At 41.9% G+C, this 11,060-nt stretch overlaps 1 protein-coding gene across 1 annotated transcript; it reads left to right on the forward strand.

Annotated features, from left to right (window-relative positions):
• Window positions 1-1,375: 1,375 nt before the first annotated feature.
• Window positions 1,376-10,308, forward strand: LOC139723945 (cilia- and flagella- associated protein 210-like). The gene is made up of 7 exons (XM_071635145.1): window positions 1,376-1,470; window positions 3,075-3,319; window positions 4,037-4,210; window positions 4,842-5,047; window positions 6,310-6,606; window positions 8,506-8,688; window positions 9,518-10,308. Exons 1-7 carry the CDS (start codon window positions 1,428-1,430, stop codon window positions 10,050-10,052), a joined length of 1,683 nt encoding a protein of 560 aa, XP_071491246.1. The 5' UTR covers window positions 1,376-1,427; the 3' UTR covers window positions 10,053-10,308.
• The last annotated feature ends 752 nt before the right edge of the window (window positions 10,309-11,060 follow it).

Consider the following 11,060-nt stretch of genomic DNA (forward strand, 5'->3'; position numbering starts at 1 on the left):
TCTTGATATCTCGCAAAAAGTTATACAAGCCCAATCCTCATCTCCACAAATGATACCATCCCTTTAACAGTGGCGGATCCAGGGAGGATCGCAACCGGCGCACGCCCCCCTTTATTTTTTTTGTTGAAACAAAAGAAATAAAAAGAAACAAAATGGGGAAGGGGTGCGTGCGCCCCCCTTTAATTTTGTAAACGCGCCCCCTCTTTACGGAATTCCTGGATCCGCCCCTGTTTAAGGTCTCGAGCTTGATGCAGTCCTCCATCGAGACATAAAAATCAAGTGAAGAGGTGGAGGGCCGGGGCTGCAAAATGATGGCGGGGGGATAGGGATCTGCAAAATACCGAAGAGGTGCCTTTTTCTGAACTCAATTCGCATGTGGCGGTCTGTATAGAATTGTGTAGCATGTTTCTTCCCACAAAGTGAGAACTATGTAACAGAATTCTATTTTGTTGTACCAAGACCACCATAGTTTCCTTTCCTCCTCTCGATCGACTTTCATAATTTGAACAATGAATGACGTATTAATATGCTAAGTTTTGTCGTCATTCTTATACTCGTTTCTTGGGTTGAAGGAAATAATAATGATGAATAATACGAAAATAATGATGATAATAATGATGATGATAATAATAATAGTAGTAATAGTAGTAGTAATAGTAATAATGATAATAATGATAATAATAATAATAATAATAATATCAATAATAATGACAATAATCATAGTAGTTATTATGATGATGATAATCTTGAAGATCAATAATATCATAAAGAACTAAAACAAATATAATAATAATCATTATCATCATCATCATCGTCATCACATTACCATGTTTGTTGAAATTTTTTATCATTTTTCGATCTTTCTATTTTTTTTCTTTTTTAGAATCTAGAGAATGTGTGTGTGCCCCCTCAGCTCGTATCGCTTTCGCGGCCCCTGATATGTTTATCACGGATAAAGTTACGTAGGCCCCATTTTTTTTTTCACGGATACGATAAAGATATAGATACGTACGTGTGCCGAACAGTAGGTGCACGGTGTGTCATGTGCTGAGACTATTCGGTATACTGTACTACGCATGCGTACCCCTGCCTGTTGATAGCCCAGCTCCTTGGCAACGCGACTACAGGATCTACAGGACTGGCGGTACGTCCTATTGTCCCCGCGTTGCCCGCTGCGATCCCGTGCAATAGCATATGCAAGCTGCGCTGGAGCGGCTCGTACTGACTGTACAACTGTACTGCACTGTCGTATAGGAGTTTACACCTGTCTCTGATCGTGATGCATGAGCTGTTGTACAACTTGTGTATACATGTAGACAAACTATTGAAGGATTGAGCTGTACGTTTTGGGGATACTTTTGTAAGAAACTCTCGCCACAGAAGCAGTGAACTAACCATCAATTACCAACCAACTCACAGACATCACGATGGAGAAAGTCAAGCATGGACGAAGGAAAGGACAAGCAAGAAGTAAGTTTATGAACGAGATTTTAAACAAATCAACACGACAGATCATGAGATAACAACACCGCACTCACAACCAGCTCAAGCGTGGAGTGGGGAGAGGGTTTGTGCTAGTGTAGTGGAGTAGTGTAGTGACTAGTGGTACTGGTACAGTGGTAGACAACGGGGATCCTACTGCTGGACTTTAGACAAGAACATGTCATGATATGGAATAGGTATCTAGATTTTGTTGATGGATTCCAGAGCTGTTTCTACTCTATGTTTAGCGATCGGGTCCGTTCCCGTTTGTTACCAGAAACTATTTTTTACAGGACAATTCAGTAAATTGATTCACATTCCAATAGATAATAAACTTTACAAAACAATATGAATAACAACAGAGAAGGCTTGGGTGCCTTGATCCTGATCGATCCTTACAAAGGCATGTGGTAACGTTAGACAAACGAAACAACTTGATATCCTAAACCGAAGTACGGTAATTGATCCATCTTAATACTAGTACTAGATTCAAAAGTTGTAGATCTAACGTGAATTGAATCCATGATGTAGAACTGTTACTGTAGCCAGTAGGCAGTACCTAATAGCCTGTCTAGTATACCAGTAAAACTATAGTATTCTACCTCATTTCTAGAATCCTCTCATCTGATTGGTTAAAAGGGGAGTCATGAAAATAGCTGTGCCCTATTTTTGAGTTACTGTGACCGGGGCCCGGGCACAGTTAGTAAATAGGCTTGGAGACAGTCGTGACCCCGTACACATAGATTGCTCTATGTACGCATCAATGATACGTCGGCTGCGCATTCGATCAGCATGCTGTAAAAGAGACTAGCGGACTGGTTTGGAGACAGCTGAACCCCGTATACATACACTGTACACATAGATGATCACTCATGTACGCACCAATAATATGACCGCCACGCTGTTGATCAGCATTGATTACGAGTGCTGTAAAAGAGACTAGAATCTATATTTTCGGTCTCTATATTTCGGAATCTATATTTTCGGTATATAAAACAAATAATGACTGCTTGATATTCGGGGTACAGTTAAAAATAAAATTATGTAGGCCCTCGGTGATGTGAAAACTATAACCATGCCCTCAGCTTCGCTTCGGGCATGGTTACGGTTTTCACATCACCTTGGTGGCTTGGGCCCATAATTTTAACTGTGCCCCTCATAGCAGTCATTATTTGTATACTAACTAGTAGAGTAGTTTGGCATTGGGTTTAGATTCAATCTAGACATATGCCAAGTTAAATTATAGAATTCTACTATCTAGTCACTAAACACTAACTTTAGACCTTGAACAGTTGAAGATCAACATCAAATTTTAGGTTCTGATACTCTGCTTTTTGTTTTACTTCGTATCATCATAGTCTATACCTGAGTGTACATCTATATATAACGTTAGACGGGCTAACAATTTATACATGAGAGGCATGGCATAGAATTAAAAGTTTGGAGACAAGTGTTTTGGAGACAAGTGTTTCAGAGAAAATCTCGCCCCCCTAACTCACTCCCACTGCATATCTGTGAGGCAGACAGTCCACAATCAAAATTTGTTGAGTTTCTCTAATTTTAAATTTACACTTTCCTCGTTTGAATGACAGACTCCCCAGTTGGCTCCCGCACATCTAAAGCATCCCTTCCACCGGTCCAAGGGAGCATGCTCCTGCCCGACGGCACAGACCTGAGGCAGGTAACGGTCCTCTCCAAGAGCGACTGGTCCCGCATCGCAGCGCAACTGGAACGCAAGCAGCGAGAGGAGGAGGCCATACGGAAGCGAAGGGAGGCCAAAGAAGCCCTGCACAAAGAGACCAAAGAGATTGTAAAGAACTGGAGCAACACAATTGCGGTGAGTTTTGATGTATTTCTGTCTGACAGTTTATGATGATGCTGGCATACTTTCTCCTTGTCCTACTCCTTTCTATTGACCAATTCGGGTTCGTTGAGGGCAGCAGACATTTCATGGCACTGGGCGCAGCCATAGTGGGTGTCTCAGCCGACCCCCCCTGCTCTCCCCCACCCCCGAGCAACATGTTTATCACACACTTGTAACAAAGGTTCGCGCACTAAGCAAGCATTTGTGCACTCAGTATGAGACGCCCATTGGCTAAAGCAGTTTTTCATTCTGCGCGCGTGCTAATGTAGGGAGAGGGGTGGGGAGTGGGAAAGGGGGGTCGGCTGAGACACCAAGTAATGGCGCTGCCCATGCCTAAAATACACCTAGCGCGTCACAGAATCGGTCAATACTTTTGTTCTGTATCTGTATCTGCCTTGATTGTTTCCTGTTTGCTGCTGCTTTTTCTTGGATAGATTATACTCTGTGACATTTCATTCTCTTGATAAAACTGATTTAATCTAATTTGTAGCACAGAAATGTTTGTATCAATACGTGAACATCTTCACCTGCAAAGACTGTACATTTTTATTTCTCATATATCATAATAGAAAGGGAAGTCATTGTAAACCTAACATTTCGTGCAATTTCATTTTTATATACATACTAGTATGTATTGCTGGTCTACTGCAATCTGAACCTTTTCTTCATTGTTGTTTTCTCCATCTACAGGGCCAAAGATTAAAGAAGTTGGAAGCACGAAAGATTCGCGAGGAGAAAGAGGAGGCAGAACGCGTGCAGATTGACATAGAAGAAGCCAAGTACCAGGCCCAAAAGAGGAAAGAGGCTATTGAGAAGGCCAAGACCCTTCAGTATTATCAGACAGACAGAGTCAAAGGCTTTCATGTAAGTTGAACAACTCAAACCATTGATTTTCCCCCTTTTAAACAATTTTCTGAAATATCTTCTCTTTTTTTGTGTGGATACATGTGTGGGGACAATTTCAGAATTAAATTTTCCAGGAAAGAAAAGTAAGTGTTGTTTGTGGTCTTGAAGTCTATAATTTATTCATACATTAGTCTTATTCAAACCCTGGTTGGTTATAGTTAAATAATGCAACGTATACGTTGGGTTTTTTAATGGGAGTTTGTGGTGCATTTTAACTCTTCTTAATTATGATGATGATTTTCTTTTTTTTTTACTATTTGTAGTTGCAGGTATACATTTTGTTGCTAAAATAATATTCCAAGAGTATTTGTTTGTATATTTAGGGAATGATTTCCCCTGGACCTGACACTAATTGTTGTAGTGAATGAAGTATCTGTTCAACCATTTAAGATTTTTTTTTATTCTTGAATGGCATGATGCTTTGCTATGAATTGTTTGACAAATTATAATTTGCATTTTAAAAACATGTTTTAAATGTTTGTGTCCTCTCGTGATACCCATACTATGACACAATTTCGTTTTCATGTTTGCTAGTCAGCATTTAAATCCCATTGGAATCATTTCCTGCATTTGACCCCGTGACCTGCAGGGCGCCCTCATGCTGACGGAGGTGTTGAAGGAGCGGGAGGCCCAGATCGAGCTGAAGAAGAAGCGGGAGGAGGCAGGCAAGGGGAAGGACAAGGAGCTGCTGATGAGGGCCCTGAGGGAGATGGAGGAGGCGGTGTTGGCGGACCAGGAGAAGGCCATGCAGCGCTTGAAGGAGAGGAAGGATATCTCTGAGTTCCAGAAGCAACAGTGAGTTTCTATCCCCTACTGAAGTAATACTGCTGGCCATAAGACCCTAATATTTGAACTAGAGGAAACAAATCTAAAACTCCCAACACCCCAAACTCCAAACCAGACACCCACAGTAATACAACATTGGAAAAAAATGACAAAATAAAACAAAACATGAGGCATCAATAACAAAGTAGCTGGTGGTCTCTATATCACATTCTTTTTCCTTTGCAGTATATCTCCTCTTATCCTGTTTATTATAGATATAAAGAAATCAAATACTGTAAAAGTGGCTTTTTTTGGGCACATTTTGCATGTTGTGAAAAGTAAAAGCATGGGAATATTGGCTTCTTACAATGTATGGATGTAATGCTCTTTCATATTCTAATCTTGTGGAATTACAAGCACACTTAAATCATCTTACTTGGCTGAGTGCAAAGATTTCCTCTTTTACAGTCGGAGTTTGCATTTTGAATATCATATACCAAGTTTAGTCCTGCCCCAGGGGAATCTGTGCACCTAAACAGTTTTTCTTTTTCTTTTTTCTTAACACTAAAGGTGTTTTAAAACTAGGTGTCCCCCATGTGTATCTAAAACAGTAGCAGTTAGACAAACATTAATGGCTGCATGTAGCATTATTCCGAAAGTGCCTCTGTGACAAAAGTTGCCTGTGCGTTTTAGCAAAGTAATGCCATAGATGTGTATCGATATGTGTCTGTGGAATTTCAAATGACAGTCAAAAAATCCTGCATGAGATGTTTATCCTTATTCCATGTGGATAAGAACCCTAGAGGCAGTGAACCAGCCCAGAACATTTGACACCTACTGATCCCCAACCCTCCTTTGTTATATCATATACATGTATCAGGATCCACAGTAACTTATGTGAAGAAAGATTATTTATTGGAATGGGCCATATGGGATATCAAGCCAACATCTTTTCATTGTACAGTATATAGTTTGAATAATTTCATTCTTTTGCATTGTGTTCCCCCTGATGTTATTATCATGTACAAAACTGTAAAAAGAAACTGCATGTAAACAAATTTGTTGAATGAAAGGTCATACATTATAAAAGATGTGCACAGTATTATGTGATATACACATACAAACCACATAGCATGCAGGAAACGATCCCTTAGAACAAAACATTGATAGTGGTGAGCAATGCATATGATATGACCCTGGATGAAGCTGTGCACCATCAGTCAGGGCAGAGTTCCAAAGTGTGGCTCGATGTCAGCCTAATCTGTTGCCTCATCTTGTCTTTCATCACACAGGGTTCTGGAACACATCCAACAGGCAGAGATCGACAAGATCCAGGACGTGCGCGAGGGCCAGGAGCTGAAGCGCAGCGTCGACCACTACAACGCCGAGCGCGCCAAGATCGAGCGGATCCGGCTGGGCGAGAAGCAGGACCTGATGAAGTCCCACCTGAAGACGGTCGCCGACCGCGATCTGATCCGTGCCGCCCAGCAACAGCAGGAGGAAGAGGAGGAGGAGGAGATTCGCATCTTTGCGGCAGCCAAGAAGAAGATGACCAAGCTGCGACGTGCGAGGGAGAGAGAGCTGTGGCAGTGAGTAGCTTTTGTATGCAGTCAGTAGCATTTGTTGGGTGGGCTGCAGTCTAAACTGGAACTCGTGGTACATACAATGTGAACAAGATAAGCTTTTTCCATCACATAATGACAGAGGCATTGTGTGTGGTTGGGTCATCTATCCATACGTAGTTACTTTTACATAATCTTGAGAACAACTTGAAGTAGTAAAATAGGCCTTGGTATGTGTATCTTTTATCCTGTCAGGGGCTAAGGTGAAAGGAAATAAGTCGAGGTCAAAACTTGAAGATGAGTGGTGCAGTGTATAGTTGTTGCGAATGATAGCATATTGTTTTTATAGTTATATGGTGTGTGGTACTTGGCATAATATTTCTTAATTACGTGTCTTAGACACTTCCCGACAGCTTTGTTCTTAAAGGTGACAAACATTATGAATGTGAAACAGAATGCATTCCCCAACTAGAGAGGGGCCGTCAAAGGCGGCAGACCCACGCCTTGTACAAAGTCGGGGTAAACATACTGTGCATTCGGTCATCTACCAGAATTCGGTCACTTAATTGCCAGTGTCCTTTATCACCAGCCAGTGCGTTCTACCAAAGATCGTACACTGAAGTGTACGATCTTTGGTTCTACAGTCACATCACACGCAAATCACATCATTTCACATACGGTAACATTCATTCACCACAGGAAAGTCCTTTAGTCTCCTCCAAAAATCCATCGAAAATCCCAAATTCCACCGTCAAAAGTGCAGATTCGGAACTTTTCCAAGCGCGCGCGAATTAAGTCCAGTTTTAAGAGTATTGTCTACGCGACGGGTCGCCGAAAAAGCGCTAAAAATCGAGAAATACGCCGTTTTCTTGCGGGATATTTTGCTTATAGCAAGCCGAGAGTGTGTTGATATCAAAGGTCGTATGAGTGTACGATCTTTGATGGTATCCACAAAAGCGCAAAAGAAAAACAAAATTTACGTACCCCCGAGGCAATTACCCCTATGATTAGTGTCTACGGGAATTATTCAATGCAAGGGTTAAATGCAAATGTCTACTGCACCAGTATTCGGTCACCAACGAGCGCCGCAACGTCCCCGATGCTATTTTGCACCAACAGGGTAGAGCGCGATGCATTTTCAGCGGCCTTGCACACGCATTGACATTGAGCGCGCATATCGTGCAGTGTGACTGCGACCGAGCAAATGCTCCTCCAATGAAAAAACACAATCAATTTTAATTTGAAAAATCATCAAAATACGGGCCAGTTTGTGACGACGGAGAACGAACTTTCATAAATCCAGAAGGACATAGTCCTTCAAATAGGCCTAAACGTAAATTTCGGAATTCTTACGAACATTTGAGCAGCGAAGTCCGATCGTTTGGGAGTTTATGTTTTCGTATGGTAGCGGAAAATCGCAAAGTGAGAAACGGGAAATTTTCGGAGTGGTCACTATACCATGGGGTCAAAACTTAAAGGTCGCACAGAATTTGCAAGGGTCAACCGATTATCACCAAAATCTAATCGATTCTTTCCTGTCATTATCCAGACATCCCCTGAACATTTCGTGCAAATCCGTTTACCCGTTCTCTTGTTATCTTGTACACAAACAAACAAACAAACAAACAAACAAACAAACAAACAAAAAACAAACAAACAAACAAACAAACAAACAAACATACGGAACCCTTTACATAACCCCCTGCCGATTTTCATCGGCGTGGGTAATTAAATTCTGATCTGATAGCAAATGGGTCACTGGAAGCTAGACCTCAGCAATTCTTCAGAAATTTCAACCTCTGATGACTCGTGGTTTAAAATCTATGCCATGCTAATTGACTCTTTTGAAAAAAAAAAAACAGAAGAGATCCTCCTTTACCAAAGAATCCTTGCTCACTCAGTCTTGTGCTGTCATTCTTTTTGCAGGCAAAAGCAAGACCACGTCAACAACATGGTCAACGAGCTGGACAGCCAGCTCAAGGCCAAGAAGGACGACGAAGATGACCGGATCGCCAAGGCCGTGGCCGAGCGCGAGGCCCACCGAGAGAAGGAGATGAAGGAGAAGGAGGAGAGGCTGCAAGAGGACCTGCGGCAAATTTCCATCCATAGGTGACATACGGCCTTCCTTTCCTCAATTTCCTCCTTCCATCCCTTATCTGGAGAAGTACTTTGTATGTGGTGATTGGCCTCAGTGTAATGAAGGCGACTCCCGTTATAACGAAGTCCTCGGGACCAGCAGTTTTCTTTCGTTATATCAAATTGTCATTATAGCTAAACAATAAAGTATGTGAAGAGATATAGATGATAATTTGGGGCACTGAATTTTCAATTGTTTGTAACGAGCATTTTGTTATAACCATATTGGTTTTAGAACAGGAGTGCACTATATAACTGCTTTCATCTGGTAACAGTTTTGAAACTTCCATTAGTTGAATGCTGATTGCATCAGCTTAACATCACAGTCGTTGTGTAGACTCATTGAGCATGTTAACCAATTTGAATTCATGAAACTGCTGCATTACCTCAGGCTCATGTGTTGCCAAACTGGAAGAGCCAAAATGCTGCTGCTGCTGCCAAAAAAAAAAATGGATTTGAGAACTATCATGTTAATATGCAAGGTACTGTGTTATCCCCACTTGTTGCAAGTCTTGCAGTGATTATTTGCAAAGATTAACAAACAGATCTCAACCCACTAGGACTTGTTTACAGGTTTGCTGGGTATTTGGTTCATTTTCTTTCCCAATGAAAATAATTCAGACTGATCGTTTGACCTTATACTTAGCATGCCAAATTCACTGCTACAGAATCCAGCGGGAAAGGCAAGAGAGAGGTTATGACTGCTTGAAGTTGTAATTACATTTTGAAATATGTAATACAACAAAACAAGCCACACCTGTGTTCACACAAGTTTTTGTTATTATCACTGTTATTATAACAGGGATCAACAGATGAAGCAGAAGGAACAAGAGGAGCGCGAGGAGCGGCGACGCGAACTCGAAGCGCTCCACCTCAAGATGGAGGCTGACCGCCTCTTCGCCACCAAGCAGGAGCAGAAAATGCAGCAGATTCGGCAGGAGGCGCACAACCTGCGGGAATTCCACGGCAAGCAGATCGTGGAGCGGCAGGACAAGGATCTGGTGGAACGCGCCGAGCAGCTGGAGATGGACAAGAAGAACATCGACCTCCTGGCCGTGGAGGAGCAGCAGTTCCAGGAATACGCTGGCCGCGTCATCAACCACTGCAAGGAGGGCGGCCGCAACGTCTACCCGCTGCAGAAGGCTGCCCGCGAGGGCCACGGAGGCGGGCATGGGCCCGTCTTTGAGGGCAAGGGCGGCATCCGACCCAGCTACCTGACCATGGACCGGGGCGGTATCGAGCTGCCCAACTACCAGAAGGCCAGCACGGAGGAGGTCAAGTACGCGCACGTGGGGAAGTCGTCCAACACGACGAAGCGTCTAGGATTTGTGTGGTAATTCACCACACCCCCAGTGAATCCTAGGGCTTCAGAAAATCAACACAAGTAATATCTCTGCTGGGCATGTGGAGCAGATAAAGTCAGGGTTTGAATTACAGCCCATTATCATTAACAACACTTGACACTACAAAGTACCAATAGAAACCATGCCTCTTAATAGGCAGACTGAAGAAGACCGTCCTATTGATGTAAGTGGCAAGAGTAACCAATACCCCGCAGTAGCACTCTTAGTGAATGCAAGTGAAGATGTGTACATAGCCTGTAAATATTGGATAGTTTTAAGAGTCTATGTATATCACATGCCATGCAGTCAGTGATTAACATTAGTGGAATGTCATTGACTTGTCAGTGTGTATTCAGCCTTCCCTTCTTATATCTGTACTCCGTCCAGCTGTCAAACTTCTGAGATTAATCATTAATGCTTTCATTATATTATACCTGTACAAAGTCTGTTCATTCTATTTCTGCCTTACTTGACATGACAATGAAACCTGAATATACATCTCCTCTCCACTGAAGATCTATTAACATTTGCATGGAGGATGATTGACTTAGTTTACAAACTGCCATGTACAATTCAAGGAATATCTACCATTGATCACATTTTTTTGGTGATCTTCTCAAATTGCTTCCTTTGCAAATTGATGTGTGGTGAAGATCATTTTTAAGCATTTAAGGAGTTCCAATAAATCGATGTGCATTCTCTTAGGTCAAGCTAGTTTAGATTTTCTTATGTTTTTATGACCTTTGTCTTATTGTGTATTTACTTCGGTAATCTCCTTGATGTGAGAGTTGCACAAAAAACCTGTGTGCAGCAATCTTTATAGTGCTACCCATCTCTCTTCGATAAAGTTCTGAATTTGACATGACCCTTGGGTAAGGAGGATCCAACATGAGTATACAACACGTATACAATTAAGTAATTCTAGGGAATAATTTTCCAACTCAATTTTTGATTAGCAACTTCAGCTGATGTACAATATTTCAAATGGTATCTTGTACACTT

Source organism: Diadema antillarum, unplaced genomic scaffold (genome assembly GCF_040938485.1).
Source record: "Diadema antillarum isolate AM-2024a unplaced genomic scaffold, OU_Dant_1.0 scf00000203, whole genome shotgun sequence".
Taxonomy (NCBI): domain Eukaryota; kingdom Metazoa; phylum Echinodermata; class Echinoidea; order Diadematoida; family Diadematidae; genus Diadema; species Diadema antillarum.